The following is a 21,672-nucleotide window of genomic DNA, read 5'->3' on the forward strand; positions in this document are numbered from 1 at the left end:
CGGAATAATCCAGAATGCTTTGCACCTATTCCTTCCATCCTGGAGGTGCTAGAGCCAGTCAGCGAGCCCTCACTTAGTTTTCTGGCTGATTGTGAGTTGCGGATTAATTCGAACTCCCCTGTTTGTATTTCTACTCTTCAGATTCTTTAACTTTTTCTGATAGCTCTTTTCTGTTTCCAACTTGCTCTTTCTCAACCGTCTGCTTTAAGTACAGGGCCTGAGTCTAATTTTCAGTCCTGAATGCCTGGGCCCTAATGGGTGTTGAGGTTTATTTGTTTACTTGATCTTTCTTTCCCAGTTTAGGCATTTTGCGAAATAGCGCTCATCCCCTTTGCCTCATTTTCCCACTGGTTTTAAGGCTTAGTCCCGCTTTGTCCCTTAGACACCCTTTGTCCCTCTCCCTCACTTTCCCTCCTTTTTTGTGATCTTTGCGCAGGCGCCCCGCCCTTTCACTCCGCTTGCCCCGCCTCCCCGTTTGCCCCGTCCTTCGCGGGCCTGAGGTTTTTTTCCAACCCCCTCCTTTCCTGGGCCTAGTTCGCTCGAGGTGGGTAGTAACGTGATGAAGAGGGAATATTTCTGCTCTCGTGGACAAGCGTGCTGACTGCAGAAGCTGCCGATTTCTCAGGCCTTACTACCCTCTCCCGACCCCTCTTGACCTCTCCCGATAGTCAGGTTGCCCTTTTGGGCCTTTACACCTGTAGTCTGCCGACTCCCCTCCCCCATTAAGACCCCTGTTGTTTTCGCCTCCTATTTTGCGCCTCCTTTTTAAGGATTGAAGGAGGAGGAGTTCAGATGCCAGCGCCACCGTTGCCAGGGCAACAGCTTGGTTACTTCCGTTGGTTTCAATGCTTCCGGGTTGGCGCTGCAGTGGTGTTTCCGACTGTGGGAGCCTCGGCTTCCCAGTCGTCCGATGAACCCGAGCAGGTGAGGGGGAGCTCCTGCATTTCCAGGCTGGGGAGCGGGGCTGGGCCGCGCCAGGCCGCGCGGGGCCGGGCTGGCCTGGTTCCCGGCCTGGGAGGGGCTTAACGGTCCTTTGGTCTCTCTCTCCCCTCAGCTGAGTCCCTTCCCTGTCTTTCACTCTTCTGGCATCGTTGGTTTTACTTCTTCGATTGAACCCTGCTTCCTCGACCCCCCTGGGAGGCCGCCTCCTCAGGCGCCTCCCTTCTCTTCACGAACTCGCTCTGACAGCCGAGGAACTGGCAAGATCCTGCTACCCAGAGGGTGAATGGGTATCTTTCCTGGAATAATCCTAATTTTTCTAAGGGTGAAGTTTGCAACGGCGGCCGTGATTGTAAGCGGAGTAAGCAAACACCTCCATTGTATTAGTGTGAGGGGTGCTGTTGAAAGTTGCTCCCCTTCAGTTTCTACCCTTCCACTCCTTGAGGTCAAGGCATTGAAGGCATCTATTAAAATGCAGTTCAGATAACTAATTGTGATGACAGCCTTTATCAGCACGAATTAATTTCTCAGACAAGGTAATAGCAGGGACATTTGTAAATTTCTATTAGTATTTCCTTGTTTTTTCCAGGCTAGGAATGCTTAGAGTTACCATGAACTCCTCTCTCATCTTCATTCCCTATATCATCAAGTTCCTTTGTGTCTCCATTTTAAGAATTTATCTCTAACCTCACTGCCAACAAACACCTTGTCTGCTTTACTTCATACCATCCTAAGCTAGTTTCCCTAGCTCTCCCATTTGTAATCACTTTGCTGCAGCCCTGGTAGGCTAACTAAAATGTGGATTTCCTCAAATCACTTCCCTGTTTAAAATTTTACAGTATCCCTCATACCCCAAGTCTTTCAACTTGACCTGTTCCTTTGTAATTCTTGATTAATATTATTTCAATGATGTAAGGTAATTTTCTGTTCCATTTAGGTTGCACTCTTCTCAGAGCAAACCATGTTGATGTCTGCCTCCATGTGCTGTGCTTTCCCCCACATTTGTGTGTCTGTTCATTCTGCTCTCCTCCCCCAGCCTTTTTCCTTACCTACACCAATTCTGCTTTGTGCCAAGGCCCATTTTAAATTTTCTCAATTTCACCAACCTTTCCAAATTATGTAGGCCCATGCTGATTGTCTCCTTTTCCATGCTTATTTTGCTCTTATAGTTTGTATTATATAGTTTAGCACTTAACTTTTCTTTAATGAACTACTCTGATTTCTTCTACCAGATTATAAATTATTGAAAGGCAAGCACTGTATTTTATAGAACCTTTATCACCACCTTATTCTCCTTGATTATCCAGGAACTATAGGTTAAATGATAAATATTGTTAAGGTGTTAGAACATTTGTTCTGTTTTTTGTTTTTTTTTAAAAAAACAAAAAACAAAAACATCAAATTTAGACCAGAGCACATTGCAGGTTTGGGTATTTAATGTCCCTTCAATAAATATTTGCTTTACTCTCCATTATTATCTCTTGAAGCTAAGAATCTGATGCCTACTCTTTCTTAAAAGAGAAAGCAAGAAAGGCACCCAGGTTTTTCTCATCAGATTTTTGGAGTAGTGCAGGGCTATGTAACTCGTATTTTAGGACATTCTTTTCACTCTTTAGTATATCAGATTTTCCTTAGTCAAACTTCAGAATATGTGTGTGCATTTTGAAGATATTTTTCATACAATATTTTTATTTTATACAATAAAAATATATAAGGTACTCTATTTTTATTTTAACTCAGATATGACTTTTCTCCTTTTACCCATATCTGGGGATAGCCCCCACAAGTCAAAGGCATTGTTAGATGCCAGGGGTATTTTACACATGTAATTATCTGCAACAAAAGCAAGGGAAGAGAATTAATAGGCAGAGAATCTCTGAGGATCAGCAAAGTGTCGTGTATCCAGTATGTAGTGTTGGTCTGGCCCAGCAACTTAACTTTCATGATTTTTCCTGTAATCTTTTACATATAGGCTGCATATATAGATAAAGCACATCACACTGGAGCCAACCATGTATTTAATGGATGTGTACCCAATTCTGTGCAAGCTATTGTAGGGCTTATAAAAAGTGCTGTGAGACATGGTTTCTGCCTTCAGGGATCTTAACCTAGTTAAGAGAGAAAAATAGCATGGGCAACTAGAAGAAAAATCTCATCCTAGCCATTTTTATACCTGAGGTTAAGATATAGAATGGAAAAATGAAGATTCAGAAAACATTGCACAACTGTAGAATAACTATGACATAACATGCTTGCTTGTTAATAGCCTTAAAAGAATTGGAGGTTTGAGCTGACATTTTAATGATTCATTAGTGTGATGTGGCCCCCACAAAAGCAACTGCAATTTTCAGCTATAATAATTGAAGTATAATAATGAAAATAATTGTGGTTATGTAGCCTGAAAAAGATAAGATGTAGGAGAAAGAGCATGATATCTGTCTTTAAATATTGGAAGGACTTCCCTAGGGAAAAAGACTAAATTTGTCCAATATTACCTCCAAAAATGGGTGAAAACTATGGGAAGGCAGACTTTTGGCTCAGTAGGAGGAAGGAATATCTAAAATAAGACCTAGTTAAACATAATACAGGACTTCTTCATAGCAGGATTCTTTCCTAACATTAGAAGGAAAGGGATTTTACTATCACATGGGAGTGGAGCGGTAGGAGTGGTAGCAGTGTTAATTTGGCCAGTGGTTCCCAGACTTTTGGATTTCATAGACCAATAAAATTTAAATGAAAGTGCGAGCAGGAGGCACAAATTAGGGTTGCCAGTCTTATTTTGTTAAGGCATTAAGCACAATTAACTACCAACTACTGCTATTTTTTTTTTTTTTTTTTTTTAAATATATTTTATTAATTGTTTACAGAGAGGAAGGGAGAGAGATAGAGAGTTAGAAACATCGATGAGAGAGAAACATCGATCAGCTGCCTCCTGCACATCTCCTACTGGGGATGTGCCCGCAACCCAGGTACATGCCCTTGACCGGAATCAAACCTGGGACCTTTCGGTCCGCAGGCCGACGCTCTATCCACTGAGCCAAACCGGTTTCGGCCCAACTACTGCTATTATCTCATACAAGAGAAGTGATTTAAAAAAAATGTTCCAGGTACTGGAAGAACATGATTTCCTTATAATCCTTTAAATGAAATATATTGGACTGAAAAAAAGCACTAGGTACTCTTGTTCATTTCACCTCAGAATTGTGAAAACTTCATTAAGGAACCACTGAGCAACTGACCTAAGATTTAGTGGCTGGTCTTTTTGCTCTGCTTTGGCTCTGCCCCCTGCCTTTAACTGAATTATTATTGAAGCCTGAACCCTGAACATATCTGCCTTATTAAAAGGCTAGATAGCAGGTAGTAAAATTCTGATAGAGGCTTTCTCTTATAATGAGAAGATTCAAAGAATCTGTAAAGATAAAGCTTTGGAGAGAAGCATAGCAGCCATTTGAAATGTTTGGCTGTTTTAGGAGGTCTATAAATTGGTCAATGGAGAGGGCATTTTCCCCCACAGACTCAGAGAGGGGATATGCCATGGTTCTTGCTTTTCCGTGCCTACTCTCTCACTGTATGTGTCATGCTTTGCTATCAATTGTAATTGATAAGATAGCATTTAGTACTCAAGACTTTAATTTTAAGCAGCAGCTATGTGAAGTACTTATTCCTTCTTTGCTCTTTAGAATTCTTTCCAACAACTTTTCCTCCAAAAGGGCTATCTATTTGAGACTCTATGTCAGATGAACTGGCTGATCACACTATGCTTGAAAGAAAATTTCCATAATTATTTTTGTGACCTCTAACTAAAACATTTGTCTGCAGTTTACTATCCTCTCTGGAAAATTGTTCTGTGCTTAGTTACAGAGAATTCCTTACGTGGAAACAAAGCAAAACAAAGTGGAAGCATCAGCCTCCACTAAAAAAGAGAATGCAACTCAAAGGTGCTAACCCCAGATTGGGCAATGGCGGAAGTAGACAGCAAGTAATATCTGTGAAAATGTGTATTGGAGTACTTAACTTTTCAAAATGTAATAATGATAAAAGCTAATAGTTGTTGAACTAGGTTCCAAGTGCTTTTCTAGGTGTTTTACATTATATTATTTAACTAGAGGCCCAGTGCATGAATTCGTGCATGAGGGTGAGGGATGTGTCCCTCAGCCCAGCCTGCACCCTCTCCAATCTGGGACATCCCTCTCACAATCCAGGACTGCTGGCTCCCAACTGCTTGCCTGCCTGCCTGCCTGCCTGATCACCCCTAACTGCTTCTGCCTGCCAGCCTGATCACCCCGTAACCACTCCCCTGCCAGCCTGATTGATGCCTAACTGCTCCCCTGCTGGCCCGCCGATTGCCCACTGCCCTCCCCTGCAGGCCTGGTCACCCCCAACTGCCCTCCCCTGCAGGCCTGTTTGCCCCCAACTGCCCTCCTCTGCCGCCCCGGTCACCCCTAACTGCCCTCCCCTGCAGGCCATCTTGTCGTGACCATCTTGTGTCCACATGGGGGGCGGCCATCTTGTGTGTTGGAGGGATGGTCAATTTGCATATTACCTCTTTATTACATAGGGTTTTCACAACAACCCTATAATATAGTATTTATTATTATCCCCATTTTATAGTTCAGTAAACCCAGAAATAAAGTGGTTAAATAACTTGCCCAAGATCACAGAACTAGTATGTGTTGTTGTCAGGACTTGAACCTAGGCAGTCTGATTTCAGAGTCTTCATTCCTGACTATAAACTACTTGAAGTTGCTTTTGAAATTCAATAATATACATCTGTGAAGCGCTGAAAAAGGAATATTTAAAGAAATCCAAGAGTTCAACTTAAGAAAAGAGGTAATTTCAGCTGGACTAGGATTTAGTAGGTGATGCCAAGAGTACTAGTTCTTAACGTGTGGAAGCATCAGCATTATTTGGCTGTGTCTTTTTTTAGCATCAGCATTATTTGGAAACTTGCAAATAGTCCAGACCCAGACCACCAATCAGAAACCCTGAGGGTGAGGCCCAACAATCTATTTTTTAATCCACCTTCTAGATGATTTTGGTGCACATTAAAATTTGAAAATCACTGATCTAGAGGGCAGAACTATAAGGAAAAAATTCAAGAGAGATAGCTGAGAGTGGCAGGGAAAAAAACTTGAAATGATTGAAGATGACAAGTCTACTGGAGGTGGGATGAGAAAGGAAGAAAAGGAGATGAAGAGTAGAATACCTTGTTAAAGAACCTGAACTCAAAGAAAAACAACATTTGTATGCACATGCTTTAAAAAGCCAGGGAAAAGAAGATTCACTGGATGTTAAATGTCACAGAGAAGAAAGATACGATATTACTGTCATTCCTTCGGGAACCAGAAGGAAGGTGAAAAGGTGTTTAACTCAGCCTGGGCCTAGTGGGGCGGGGGGTCGGGGGGAGGGTTGTGGATAGCTAGAATGAGCTACATGAACTAAAACCGTAAAGTTTAGTGGTAAGATGAGAGGGCTAAGTATATGTGAGGTAGTGGTGTCAGCTGTGTTTTGCACATGAATAAATGTGACTGAATAGCATGAACTGCTTTTATGAGATGCCTCGGCCTATATAATTTGAACTCCAGGTTCCTTCACTAGTAATTGTCTAGTTGAATGTCTAAGTTGTGTGTGCTGGATGGCCTGGAACTTCTTTGGGTGGGGATGGGGATAATATTAAATTAGAATGAAGGGCACAGATTGATCTTTGAGTGATTCTCACCCCTGCCCCTATGTGGCAGTAAACACATTCATGATCATCTACCACATAAAACGGGATCCCCCATTTTTTTGTCATTCCATTTGGTAGGGTTGTTCCTCTATGTCTGTTTTATTTGCCAAATTTGTTGATGTGTGTTATGTGATCAGACACTGATAGATGCTCCTTACTCTTGTGCCTTGTTCTGATTTATGTTTATTTTTAGCATCAGAAAAGTGACACTGGAAGCCATGAGATGTCTGGTCTGAATTGGAAACCCTTTGTATATGGCGGCCTTGCCTCTATTGTTGCGGAATTTGGTAAGAATGTGAAAACTGACAAATCTGCTTCTTATGGTATAAATGGCAACTTTTGGTGAATGCTAGAGAAAGAGAAAAAAGAAAGGCCCTATTTGTTTTAAAAACTATTGTCTCAAAGCCATCAATTAACATTTTCTGGGAAAGTACTATTAATGGTATGGAAAGTGAAGTTAAGAAAAGTCAAACTTAGAAAGCTTTTTTTTCCCCACATTAGCTAATTAAAATTTATTATCAATTTGTTAGTTTGTAAAACTAACATCAATTTATACATACCACAGTACGTTATAAAATAAAAAAACAACTCTTCTGAGTTATTCTGTCTCAGAAAGCAAAAGACCTGCAAATGAGATTACCCTGGATTACAAGTGTCACCAGAATTGCTTTGGAAACATAGTGTTGAACAAAATCACAAATCCAAAACCTTTTATATGGATCTAAAAAAAGTCTTTTTGCATATTCGTTGGGCATCAAAGTATCAGGCAAAGAACTGGGTCCCGTCTGCTGACATTCTGTTCTCTCCTTCCCCGAGGGTCAGTGTGGCCAGGTGCGCCATCCAAATCCTTCAGTCTGGGGACGCACGTAACCATGACAGAAATTATCAAACACGACTTCAAACGTAAGGGCCGCTGCCTGCTCCCGCGGGCGCCCTTTAAGTTTTCGCTCCATAGGCAGCTAGAGTTCCAGGCTCCTCAGAAGGATTGCTGGGCTCCGGCACCTCTTCTTCCAATACCTGTTTCAACCAGTGGTCCGAGATGGTCTCCCTAACGAAGCACCAAATGAGCAGAATCATGAGGGACAGGCTTAAGGGCAACACCTTTCACCAGGGTCGTTGCGCTCCTTCCCCAGGTAATGCTCCGCTGTCCAACTGGACTGGTTGGCGTTGCTGGTGGAAAACTGCATGGGGCGGTTAGCATCCTCCGCTTCCTCGCCCTTGGCTGCAGACGGCCTGGCCACCGGGTGGCATATGCAGGCTTCGGGAAGCTCAGCGCCCTGGACAGCCCCAGCCACAGGCACACACAGGACACAGCTCATCAGGACCTCAGCTCTGCACCTAGAAAGCTTTTTTGATAGTTTAATGATTTGTTAATTTGCTAGGCTTAAGGTAATATACATGAAAATACAAAGGGAGTTAGATAAGATAGGGGTTTCTGCTATATTCCTGTAAGAATGGTCTTTTGTTTATAAGTTATTTATAACTTTCTTAGTATAAGTATCCAAACTTCTTTTCAAACCTCTGTCCCATTTTATTTTATTTATTTATTTAAAAATGTTTTTATTGATTTCAGAGAGGAAAGGAGAGGGAGAGAGACAGAAATATCGATGAGAGAGAACCACTGATTGGCTGCCTCCCACGGGCCCCCAATTGGGGATCAAGCCCACAACCCAGGCATGTGCCCCTGACTGGAATGGAACCTGGGACCCTTCAGTCTGCAGTCTAACACTTTATCCACTGAGCAAAACCGGCCAGAGCACCTCTGTCCCATTTTAGAAGAAAATTGACTAACAAGATGAAACACATTCTTCTGTTTGTTTTGTTAATACTCATTGAAGGATACTTTTTCCATTGATTTTTTTAGAGAGTGGAAGGGAGGGGGGAGTAAGGGAGGGGGAGGCTTGCATGCACTCCAACAGGATTGAGCCTGCAACTGAGGTACATGCCCTTGACTGGAATCAAACCTGTGGCCCTCAGTCCACTGAGCAAAACTGGCTAGGGCAGATTTTTCTTTATTTGATTTTAATTTTGAAATATTTTTTAGATTTTGTTTGTTTATTTTTCCAGATTTTCTCTTCCTAAACTAAATAAGTGATTCCAATCCACTGATATTTGTTGACTTTCTTGGCATATGCTCTGGTATTGTCATATGAAGGTCATCAGTGACCAGAGTTATACTAGTATAATCACCTTGTTAGTTTTAGACCTTGAAATATTCTGTGAAACATATTTTGTCAATGTAATGACCACTTCTTTGTGTTAATATAATAAGAGAAAGAAGTTTGGTTAAAGAAAATATTCTTGAAGAAAATTCAAGACTTGTATTAGTCTTGAATTACCTAAGGAACCAGGATGAGTAGACTAAATAGGACTTTGCCATTATAGTTTATAATACTAGGGAACTGTTTGTTTCTTGTAAACAGATAAAAAGAAAAACATAAAACCTTGTAATAGTATATAAGAGTATCTGGAGGTACAATCTCACACTTTCCTATCTTCTTTGTTAAAATTTAGGAAGATTTTAAGAGGGAGAAGTGGGGAGACTTGAAGTGGGCAGAAGGAAGAGACAGAGATAAATGCCAGATTGTATGTAACACATGAAATTAAAACATTTAAATTATTTTGCCTTTGCTATATATAAGGACAATCTTAAAAGCACTTTATTATATTACAATTTCAATTATACTATGGGTAAAATCCTGTTGACCAGATAGAATACAGTGCATTTCACTTTACCACATGCAAGACATGACTTAAGACAGTGGTATTCGAGTGTTCTTCTATGTGTTATAAGAAAAATTTGTCTTATGTTTTAAAAAAATATCATTGGCCAATTGTGTGGTGACTTCATGGCAGGGAGGAAGATTAGTGGAGGTGGAAGAGGGTATTTGGGGAATAAATGGTTATTGGCAAAAAATCCTATATAATAAAAGGGTAATATGCAAATCGACCAGACGGAGGAACAACAGGTCACTATGATGCGCACTGACCAGGTGGCAGACGCACAACACAGGAGCTGCCCCCTGGTGGTCAGTGCGCTCCCACAGGGGGAGTGCCACTCAGCCAGAAGTCAAGCTGATGGCTGGTGAGTGCAGTGGCGGTGGTGGGAGCCTCTTCCACCAAAACGGTAGTGCTAAGGATGTCCGACTGCCTGCTTAGGTGGGGAGCAGGCCTAAACCATCAGTTGGACATCCCTCGAGGGCTCCCGGACTGTGAAAGGGCACAGGCCCGGCTGAGGGACCCTACCCCCCAGTGCACGAATGTCATGCACCGGGCCTCTAGTAATAAAATAAAGGGAAAAAATGTCATTTGCATACATTCAGCCAACAGTTAACTGTGATTCCTTGAAAAAACTTATAAATGAGTGTGTTCTTTATAGGAACTTTTCCTGTGGACCTAACCAAAACTCGACTGCAGGTTCAAGGCCAAAGCATTGATGCCCGCTTCAAAGAGATAAAATACCGAGGAATGTTTCATGCCTTGTTCCGAATCTATAAAGAAGAAGGTGTATTGGCTTTGTATTCAGGGTAAAACTGGATTCTTACCTTCCATCATGAATAGAAATAATTTTTAAAGAAGTCACGTATTTTAGCTGTCTGATAGTTTATGCTGTTCATATTCACCATTTCAACTTGTAATTGAATATTGATGTGTCAGTTTATATTTCACTTGCTTAAAGCCTTGAGCTTTGGATTTTGTGTTCATTTATAAGTGTGTGCAGCTATTAGGGGTCAACTTTTGATTAGCCATATCTTTGTGGTTTATTGTCCAGTTTGTTATCTGCTGCCAGTTTCCTAGGCTACTCCTGCATCTAGGGTACCAGTTTATTGTTCAGAGAATAGACATCAATTTTATTATTAATCTATGTTAGGCTGAATTTCAAAGAATTTTCTTGGGGGAAAATCAAGTAATACATCCATATTCTTTCATCAGCATGGATAATCACAAGATTATTTTTTTCTGATAGCAAGCAAATAAAGTCAGAAATATGCATATTTATCCATCATTTTTTCCCTAACTGGCTGAGCTTCTGCTGTCTTTCTATTTATAACTACTAAAATATAGTTTTGTAATTTGGAAGCATCTCAAAGGACACAAGAGTGAGAATGTCTCCAGTTTATAACTTAAATAGGGTGAAATCTTGGCCTTGGTACCTCCTTCTTGAAAGGATGAAAGATGTATCTGCAACTGTTAGGAAGTAAGGTTGATTTTTAAGAATGTACCTATGATGCGGGTAATGGTGTATACTTCTTTTCGTACATTGCTGGATTCAATTTGCTAATGTTTTGACTTTTTGAGCTGACTTTTTGTTTCATTGATTTTCTCAATTTTCCTGTTTCAATTTTATTAAGTTATGCTCTTTATTACTGCCTTCCTTCTGCTTGCTTTGGATTTATTTTGCCCTTTTTCTAGTTTCTTGAGGAAGGAATTTAGATGATTGATTTGAGGCTTTTTCTCTTTCCTAATCTCAGTGTTTTGTGTTATAAATTTCTCTTTCAGCACTGCTTTGGCTGCATCGCACGTATTTTAAAGGGTGAATTTTTCATTTTCATTCAGTTCTATGTATTTTTAAAATTTCCTTTGAGACTTCCTATGATCCATGGATTGTTTAGAAGTGTGCTGTTTAATTTCCAAATGTTGAAGGATTTTCCTTCTTGATTTCTAGTTTAATTCCATTATGGCCAGAGAACATAACCTATATGATTTCAATTTTTAAAAGTTTGTTGAGGTTTATTTTAGTACCCTAAAATGCTCTCTTGGTGAATGTTCCATGGGTGCTTGAAAATATATATATTTTGCTGTTGGGTAGAATGAAATAGCTAATGGAAATGAGTAATCTGTCTAGACATGTATAATTTGCAAGCACATGTTGAGTATAATTGACTTTTCCCCCTTTTTTTGGGCAGAATTGCTCCTGCTTTACTAAGACAGGCATCATATGGCACCATTAAAATTGGCATTTATCAAAGCTTGAAGAGATTATTTGTAGAACGTTTAGAAGGTCAGTATAGACTCCTCATTTTCTTTGGGGGTAATACTTAAGGGGATTATTGAAATCATGCTTCATGAGAAAGTGTTCATTTTGGGTGAGAATGGGTGACAGTCATTGCAAGGACAAAGTGAGCTTGTACTGATTTGGGATTAATCCTTGTAGAGGTGATAATGTGTTAGAGGGATCTGCTCTTCAAGTTTGTTCTTTTTCCTGTCAAAGGGAAAAAAAGGCTTCTGGCCATCACAGGGAACATGGAATAATAATCTTGTCCAGAAAATTAATGCTGTTCTTGTCAACAAGAGGACTTCCACTATAAGGACTTCTCTAGCTGCTGAGTTTGACAAACGTTTGTTAGGTGGAGTAATTTTAGGCTATTCTAGATACTGATGTACCTAGGGCCACCTTATCCACAGTCAGCATTATTATATGGCCTTGTATTTGCTGCTGCAACATTTCCAGCCTGATGCTGTACTAAATGGTTATTTTACCACAGGCCTGGAACTGTTGCATGGTTGGAGACAGCTGGAGGACCTTTTGGTTAGCAATGGCCTTTGAATCACTTTACTAAATCAACTTATTCTGGAGCTTCTTCTCTGAGGATCCTGAAGGGTTCTCTTCCTAAAGTAATTTCCTTTCACAGATTGTTCACTTGGGTTTACCTAGTTTCTATTTGTGGGCTCTTCATGATGAAGAGGCATGGTGAAGATTGCATTTTAACTTCAGAAAAAATATGCTCTGTGTGTGTTTTTTTAAATCCTTATCTGAGGATATGTTTTTATTGGTTTTATTGATTTATTTATCTTTTAAACTTATATTTTTTATTGATTTCAGAGAGGAAGGGAGAGGGAGAAGAGAAACATCAATGATGACAATCATTGATCAGCTGCCTCCTGCATGCCCCCTACTGGGGTTCGAGCCTGCAAGCTGGGCATGTGCTCTTGACTGGAATCAAACCTGGGACCCTTCAGTCTGCAGGCTGAAGCTCTATTCACTGAGCCAAACCAGCTAGGACTGTTTTTATTGATTTTAGAGGGAGAGAGAGCAAGAGAGAAAGAAACAACCCTGACTGGTTTGGCTCAGTGGATAGAGCGTCGGCCTGCGGACTGAAGGGTCCCAGGTTCGATTCCGGTCAAGGGCATGTACCTTGGTTGCGAGCACATCCCCAGTAGGGGGTGTGCAGGAGGCAGCTGATCGATGTTTCTAACTCTCTATCCCTCTTCCTTCCTCTCTGTAAAAAATCAATAAAATATATTTTAAAAAAGAGAGAGAGAAAGAAACATCTATGTGAGAGAGAAACATCAATAGGTTACCCCTGTATGCGCCCTGACCTGGGATTGAACATGCAGCCTAGGTATATGCCCTGCCCAGGAATTAAACCCACAACCTTTTGATGCATGGGATAATGCTCCAGCCCACTGAGCCATCTGGCCAGGGGCTCTGTGGGTTTTCTGTTTTGTTTTGTTTTTGGTAGCTGAGGGGATTTACTTCCAAATGACCAGTTTTTCACATTTGATCATAGAAATCTCCTGTAAATAAATAGAGGCTAGTAGATATTGAGGCTAATAGATATTAAGGCCAATCACAATATTTTGACATTTTTTTTTCTATTAGACAAAAATTTTATCTTTTTTAAAAAATCTTCACCTGAGGATATTTTTCCATTGATTTTTAGAGAGAGTGAAGGAGAGAGGGAGAGACAGAGAAATATTGATGTGAGAGAAACACATCGATTGGTTGCCTCCTGCATGCACCCTGACCAGGCCTGGGCCAGCGGGGAGCCTGCAACCGAGGTACATGCCCTTGACCGGAATCGAACCCGGGACCCTTCGGTCCACAGGCAAACGCTCTATCCACTGAGCCAAACTGGCAAGGGTAAAGATTTTATCTTTTAAAAAACTTTTTATTGTTGACAGTATTACAGATATCCCCTATTTCCCCACCCTTTGCCCCCCTCCACCCCAGGCCTTCCTCATACTATTGTCTGTGTCCCTGGTTTATGTATATGTGCATGTGTTCTTTGGTTAATCTCTTCCCATCCCCTCCACCCCCCTCCACACTGAGATCTGTCATTCTGTTCCATGCATCCATGACTCTGGACCTATTTTGTTCGTCAGTTTATTTTGTTCATTATATTCCATATAATAAGTGAGTATCATTTATCTCTTAACATTCAGTCCTGAGTCTTTTGAGTTGATGATTTTTCAGAAAAAGACTTAAAAATAGTTTTCTTTAGATGTTTGAAATGATTGAAAGGTAAAATACCACATTTGAATTTGTGTGTGTAATTAGCAGTTACATATAATAATAGAACATGTTCCAGTGTCCTTTAGAAATAGTTTTTTTAAAAATGATTTGTGTATTACAGTTTTATACGTTTCAGTACTGATTTGAGATCTAGAAATATGTGTTCATTTTCATAAGCTTTGTAGTTCATTTCTACAGTCATTTCTCTGACTAGTTTTCCCTTCCTTTGATAGCTCAGTACTCTGTTCTCAGAAACTGGTACCTAATACAAGCAGACATTTCGTTCTTTCTTTCTTTCTCCCCCCTCCTTTTTACAGATGAAACTCTTCTAATTAATATGATCTGTGGGGTAGTGTCAGGAGTGATATCTTCCACTATAGCCAATCCCACCGATGTACTAAAGGTAAGAGAGGTCTGGTAGCATTGGATGTGCAGTGTGATGTGAAAAGAGCATGAGTTTTGAGTCAGATTCCCCACTCTGTCACTTGTCAGCTGTAAAACTTTGGGTAAATCACTTAATTGCTTTAAGCCTCAGTTTTCTCATTTGTAAAATGAAGATAATTCAGTACTTAATCACATAAGGTTGTTAAAGATTGCAGAGAGGAAGATTATAGATTATAGATAATGTATATAATGTATATAATGTATATAAACTGCCTGTCATATAAACTGCTTGTTCATAGCAGATGCTCAATAAATAGTAGTTAATTTGTTAAGGTATGCATTAATCCATTGGTCTTCAAACTAGAATATTGAAACCATTTATAGGTTCTTTCCAAGGGCTAGCCATTTTAAGGAAATCAATTTCAAGATCCCTACTTCCATTTGTACTCTTTTCTAAAAGTGATCTGAGGGAGAACTTGTATATATAATAGTCCTTTCTCCACTTTACAAAAGAAAGGCATATCCCTTACCCCTTCTAGAGCTTAGTATGGTATATTGACCTGTGGTGTAACCTGTGGAACCGAACAAAGGAATAAATCAAAATGTAGTTTTTGGAAAAGCCTATTTGAGTACCTAATTGAGGTACCTTAAGTCTATAATGCTTCTGTCTTTTCCTGTCTTATCCATATTTCTATTAAGAGTGAGATTTGGCTTTAAAATGGTATGCATATTTTGGCTTGCGTTGGGATATTCTGAATTCAGAAACAGAACAATATAGGTTAGTGGTGCTGAGTTTTCAAAATATGGATTCCTTTCAGATTTTATCAAAACACAGAATGAAACATTTTAATATAAATCTTTACCTTATTTTATCTCATTAAAAGGCATTTTCTATTTAACTTATTTAAATAATCAGATTAATTAAAAACACTAAATATATGATAAAAAGCATGAGAGAATCCCAGATCACAAACTTAGACTGTGATGGTAACAATATAAGATTTATAATCACAGTTGGGCTGTTCAATCCTTTTATCCTTGGACAGCTCTTTCTCTGATTTACTATGTGTTGCTTCTTCGCCTTTGTGCATGTAGTTCTGTTTCTGCCTCAGTTGCTTACCTCCCCCCGCTTTCCTTATGAATTTATCCTTCAAGACTTCTTAGGAACAGGGCCAGGACTAGGACGAGACAAGTAAGGCAATCTCTTTGGTTGCAATATGTAAGGAGGTACCAAAAAACTCAGTCATCAAGAGATAATGTTTTTATGCAATATTTTTCAGAAATTAAGATGAATGCAAAAAATTAATGGTGAATAGAATATCAATATTTTGTACAATTTATCTTCCTTGCCTCACCTTAATCCCACTGTGTTGGATCCTATTTTAGTTGCAATTTTGATATTTGGTTCATTGTTGGGTTTTGTGCATTAATTTTGATTTTTTAAAAAATGTTTCATTAAGATGTTATTTATCTGGATTACTGAAGTTTTTTGTGTTTTCCTCCTACATTTTGTGCCTGAGGGAAGTGCCCTGCTTGTTGCTCCACCCTAGTCCGAGACCTGCTCAGGAATCATCTCCTTAAAGAAATCTTGTACTTATCATATGGTATTTGCGGTTTCAGCTTGTCTTTGTGGTGATTTCTATTCTGATATAATTTGGTTAAGGTTTTTATTTCAACTCTTAAGTAGTAGCAGTTGATTTTCTACATAGAGACATGTTGCTATTACATGATATTTATGGAAACCTAGAGTTTTGCTTCATGAAAATCAGGGCTACATTTGGGCCACTAGTATTTAGTGATGACTCCTGTGATTCTTTTTTTGTGTGTTGTTAATCCTCATCCGAGGATATTTTTCCATTGATTTTTAGAGAGAGTGAGGGGGAGAGACACAGTGAGGGAAACATCAATGTGAGAGAGACACATTGATTGGTTGCCTCTCACACACTCCCTGACCAGGGCTGGGATTTTGCCTGCAACGAAGGTACATGCCCTTGATCTGAATCGAACCGGGACAGGTCAGTCTATGGCAGCGGTTCTCAACCTGTGGATCGCGACCCCTTTGGGGGTCGAACGACCCTTTCACTGGGGTCGCCTAAGACCATCGGAAAACACATATATAATTACATATTGTTTTTGTGATTAATCACTATGCTTTAATTATGTTCAATTTGTAACAATGAAAATACATCCTGCATATCAGATATTTACATTACGATTCATAACAGTAGCAAAAAAACAGTTATGAAGTAGCAATGAAAATAATTTTATGGTTGGGGGTCACCACAACATGAGGAACTGTATTAAAGGGTCGCAGCATTAGGAAGGTTGAGAACCACTGGTCTATGGGCTGATGCTCTGTCCACTGAAACAAACTGGCTAGGGCACAACTCCTGTGATTCTGTGTGTGCAGAGTGCTCTATCTCCTTTCTTGTGCCCTTCTCATAATAATAGCAGGCTGGTTTTTCTTTGCAGAATATAGTATTATGCTTTTTTACAAATAAAATTCAGTTTAATGTCTTTTAGCATAAAATTACATTAAAACATTTTTGCTTTTTATAATTACATAAGCAGTGCATGTTAAATGTAGAAAAAAAGTAGAATGCAGAAAAAGCAAAAAGGGGGAAAAATGCTCACGGATAGTCTCATCTCTCAGACTTAAGCCATGGTCAACATTTGCATGTGTATGTTCATCCACTCTCTTTGTTGTGCATATGGCTTATTTTAAGTTAACATGCTTTTAATAAAAATTATATAGCATACACACTGCTTTGCAGCCTGTTTTTTTTCTATTTAGCGATTACTTGTTGATATTTTTTCAATGTCAAATATTATTCTACAACATAATTTTATGGCTGCACAGTATTCCATTAAATGGATGGATGCACCATACATTTATGCAGCCAATCCTTTGTGGTTTTTGGACATGTAGACTGTTTTAATTTTTCACTAAATTACTTAAATTTTAAATGAATTGTTTTCTACCTACACTGAGTACTTGTTCGTTCTTTTCCTCAAGTTTTTTTTCAACTCCAGAAATGATAGACCTACGTATGAGGAATGTGAGGCTGATTAAATCATCTTTATAAGGTACTAGAGGCCCGATGCATGAAATTCGTGCAAGAGCAGGCCTTCCTTCCTTTGGCTGCCGGCACCGGCTTCCCTCTGGCACCCGGGACCCGGGCTTCCCTCTGGCTGCTGGCAGGCACCCAGGACCTGGGCTTCCCTTGCAGCCCCGGCTTCGTCTGGAAGGTCGTCCAGAAGGATGTCTGGTCTAATTAGCATATTATGCTTTTATTATTATAGATACTTTCTATATATAGTTTAAGTCATTAACTTCATAATAATAGCAGGTTCATTTTAATTTTTTTAAATTTTTTTATTGATTTCAGAGAGGAAGGGAAAGGAAGAGAGAAATAGAAACAACAATGATGAGAGAGAATCATTGATAGGCTGTCTCCTGCATGCCCCACACTGGGGATCTAGCCGCAACCAGGCATGTGCCTTGACTGGGAATTGAACTGTGACCTCCTGGTTCATAGGTTGACGCTCAATCACCGAGCCATGCTGGCTGGGCCTGATTTTTCTTTAATCCCCCAAAACTATTTTCTTAAATGTTAAATGAGTGAAATACCTCATTTTTGTTCTTTCAGTCAAAACAAAATGTTCACCTCTTCTTATTTTAGATTCGAATGCAGGCTCAGGGAAGCTTGTTTCAAGGCAGCATGATTGGCAGCTTCATTGATATATACCAGCAAGAAGGTACCAAGGGTCTGTGGAGGGTGAGTACACTTTTCCTGATATTGTTGTATACTCAGTTCCTAGAATTTGCAAAGAATACTTTTTTATATATAAAGCCATACAATTGTGAACTGTCATCTTACACTGTGTAAGATTCTTGTTAACCCAAAAAATAAGGTAAGAAGCTCCTTATTACCTATGAAAGGACCAGAAATTATCAGTTGTCTTTATTTCTACTTAATGTTTGGGGGTTATGTATGTGAGAGAAGATATTACATTATTTGAGATAGCATTTTGATTTGTTCAAATTCACAGTGAATTAGTTCTTCAATATCTATTTTTGCCAGTTTTGTACTGACACAGCAATGTCTGTTTATGATACCTCTGTAATGCTTACGTTCTAAAGTTGTTGCCTAAAACAACCTTTTTAAACCTTTTTAAAGGTAAAAGATGTACTGTAAAATATTGAGAAAATATATGTGAGAAAAAATCCATCAAGTCCCACTAGCTAGAGATAATCACTTTTAACACTTTGTCTTATTATCTTTCAGTCTTCTATCCATACTTCTTTTTTTGTTGTTTTCATATAACGATTTATCCTATTTTAACCACTTAGTATTAAGTAAGACTACTAGTAGAATATGCAGAGAGTAGAATGGGAAATTCTATTAATAGACTCTTAAAAAAGAGAACTTGGCTGTTTTTCTTCCTTTATAATTTCCCCCAACTTCTTCTTAAAAAAATTTCAAACATACAGAAAAGTGGAAAGAATAGAACAATGAATACCTATATACCTGGATTAAATGACTGTTAAAGTTTGGCCATATTTGCTTTATCTATTTATGTATGTATATATACCCTTTTTCTTTTTGCTAAGCTATTTGAAAGGAAATTGCAGACATCATGGCATTCCCCTAAATACTTCATTATATATCTCGTAAGAATACGGACATTCTCCTACATAATAATAATACCCTTATCACACCTAAGAAAATTAACAGTAAGTCCCTAATACCTAACATCCAGCCCATATTCAAATTTCCTTTATTGATGAGTCCAGGCTAGCTTTCTTATAAAATGATTCCTCATATTTCCTCTGTACTTTCTGTAAACTGGAAGTTAAGTCTGTTGGCTTGATTAGATTCATGTTAAATGTTTTTGGTAAGAGAAGTTCATGGGTAAGACTGTATTTCATATGCAACATACTAACAGGCAGATGATGTTGGGTTATTCCATAGTTAGTGATGTCAAGTTTGATTACTTGGTAAGATGATGTCTACTAGATCTCACCATCGTAAAAGATAAGTTGTTTCACCATTGGCAATTAGCAAGTTGTCTGTAGGGTTATATTCTAGCACAGGGGTGGGCAAACTTTTTGACTCGAGGGCCACAATGGGTTCTTAAACTGGACCGGAGGGCCGGAACAAAGGCATGGATGGAGTGTTTGTGTGAACTAATATAAATTCAAAGTAAACATCATTACATAAAAGGGTACGGTCTTTTTTTTTTTTTTTTTTTTTTAGTTTTATTCATTTCAAACAGGCCGTAGTTTGCCCACGGCTGTATGTAGCATCATGCATGTATCCTATTATCTAATAACCTTTCACCTAATGGTCTTGGTATCTATTAATGATCTTTGAGATTTGCTTTTAATAATAGCAGGGTGCCATTTCTTGATTAGTTCAATTTAAAACCAGAAAATGGAACTAGCTAGAATTTTTTTTTACAAAGTAAGGCTAAAGGAAAGACAGCAATAAATAGAATTGAAGATTTGGTCAGGGGAACATAGATACTTAATTTTTAATTAAAACTTTTAGTTGTGGCAAAATACACATAACAATATTTACCATCTTAACGATTTCAACTTTAGTTGTGTAGAGTACATTTACATTTTTCTACAACCAGTCTCCAGAATTCTTTTCATCTTGCAAAACTGGAACTCTGTACCCATTAAGCAATTCCCCATTCTCCCCTTCCTCACAACCTTATACCTTATGTCTATATGAATTTGACTATACTGGATACCTTATATAAGTGGAATCATACTTTTGTCATTTTGTGACTGGCATATTTCACTTAGCATAGTGCCCCTCCAGGTTTATTCATGTTGTCACATGTGTCAGGATTTCTTTCCTTTTTAAGGCTGAGTAATAGTCTATTGTGTATATTTATCTGCTCATCTGTTAATAGACATTTAGGTTGTTTCTATACCTTGGCTCTTATGAATAATAGTGCTATGGACATGGGTGAGTGAAGACTGTGACTTCAGTTCTTTTATGTATATACCCAAAAGTGGGATTGCTGGATTGTATGGTAATTCTATGTTTAATTTTTTGAGGAACTGAACATAGCTACTTTTATGATCCAGGCTACTTACATCATCCAGGCATGTACATTGTGTTATGTATTCTTCGGACACGGACATGTTATTTGCATATTAAATACAGAATTATTTTTTCATTTCAAAGAGAAATATGTCTGCATTTTTCTTCAAACACATAGTCCTCTTTGTTTATGCTTTATTTCCCTGCTTTGATTACAATATGGATACTGGAAACATTTCACTTTCTTCCCTACTCCATTGGGAGAAATAACCGCATGAATACAATAATAAAGCATAACTGGCACTAATGTCAGCTTTGGAAAGACAATAGAGTGGTAGGGACTTTGGTAACTGGAGAGCACCTGCCGCACTCATTGTTGCCATGTGTGATGTGAATTCAGTGTTGCCAAGTTTTCTGGATTTGCAAGAGAAGCTGGAAATCTGCATTTCTATGTGAAGTGTCCTGGTTTTTTATATGTTGACAGTTTATTCAGCCTTCTAGAAACACTGTTTGGTTAAACAAAACATGTCTGAATTCAGCCCATGGACTCCAGTTTGGGGCCTTAGTCTTCACCAAAGTAGTCTTCTGTAAAGGTCATCTTCTAACAGAGTTGAACAGATGGACGGGTCAGAGAGGAAGGCATTGTTGGGCCAGTCAGCCTGAGCAGCAGAATAAAACATGGTGACAGCACAGCTATATTACTTCCACTGTATACATTGAGTTAGGAATTTTAAAATATATATATTTTTATTGGTTTTAGAGAAGAAGGGAGAGAGAGAGAGGGAGAGAGAGAGAGAGAGAGAGAGAGAGAGAGAAACACCAATGATGAGAAGCACCTATCAGCTGCCTCCTGCATGCCCCCAGCTGGGGACCGAGCCTGCAACCCAAGCATGTACCCTTGACCAGAATTGAACCCGGGACCCTTCAGTCTGCAGGCTGATGCTCTTTCCACTGAGCCAAACCAGCTAGGGCGAGTTAGGAAATTTAGAGATGATTGAATAATATAACAGGTCTTCCAGAAAGCAGTTGTCCCCACAGTATGTTATGTTCAATTTTCAATGAAATTTAAACACAATCTATAATAATAAAAGCATAATATGCTAATTAGACCAGACAGTCAAACGACCTTCCAGACGACATTCCGGATGAAGCTGTGGCAGCGGTGGCCGAGGCTGAAGAGGTTGGGGCAATCAGGTAGGCAGGCAGAGTGGTTAGGGGCAATGAAGCAGGCAGGCAGAGGCGGTTAGGGGCAATCAGGCAAGCAGGTGAGCAGTTAGGGGTGATCAGGCAGGCAGGCAGGCAGAGTGGTTAGGGGTGATCAG

At 39.2% G+C, this 21,672-nt stretch overlaps 1 protein-coding gene across 4 annotated transcripts in view; it reads left to right on the top strand.

The window, feature by feature from the left end:
- Nucleotides 1-827: 827 nt before the first annotated feature.
- The window catches only part of SLC25A14 (solute carrier family 25 (mitochondrial carrier, brain), member 14), a 33,645-nt gene continuing 12,800 nt past the window's right edge, over nucleotides 828-21,672 (top strand). The window contains exons 1-7 of one of the 4 annotated variants that reach the window (XM_014544968.1): nucleotides 836-924; nucleotides 1,055-1,300; nucleotides 6,861-6,954; nucleotides 10,047-10,194; nucleotides 11,575-11,669; nucleotides 14,222-14,307; nucleotides 17,972-18,067. In XM_014544968.1, coding sequence (XP_014400454.1) covers nucleotides 1,226-1,300; nucleotides 6,861-6,954; nucleotides 10,047-10,194; nucleotides 11,575-11,669; nucleotides 14,222-14,307; nucleotides 17,972-18,067 — 594 coding nt within the window. In that variant the 5' untranslated portion in view covers nucleotides 836-924; nucleotides 1,055-1,225. Of the gene's footprint in view, nucleotides 925-1,054; nucleotides 1,301-5,810; nucleotides 5,931-6,860; nucleotides 6,955-10,046; nucleotides 10,195-11,574; nucleotides 11,670-14,221; nucleotides 14,308-17,971; nucleotides 18,068-21,672 lie in introns of those variants that run through there. The other 3 variants (XM_014544969.1, XM_005872742.2, XM_005872743.2) reach the window with 3 other exon arrangements.

Source organism: Myotis brandtii, unplaced genomic scaffold (assembly GCF_000412655.1).
Source record: "Myotis brandtii unplaced genomic scaffold, ASM41265v1 scaffold39, whole genome shotgun sequence".
Taxonomy (NCBI): domain Eukaryota; kingdom Metazoa; phylum Chordata; class Mammalia; order Chiroptera; family Vespertilionidae; genus Myotis; species Myotis brandtii.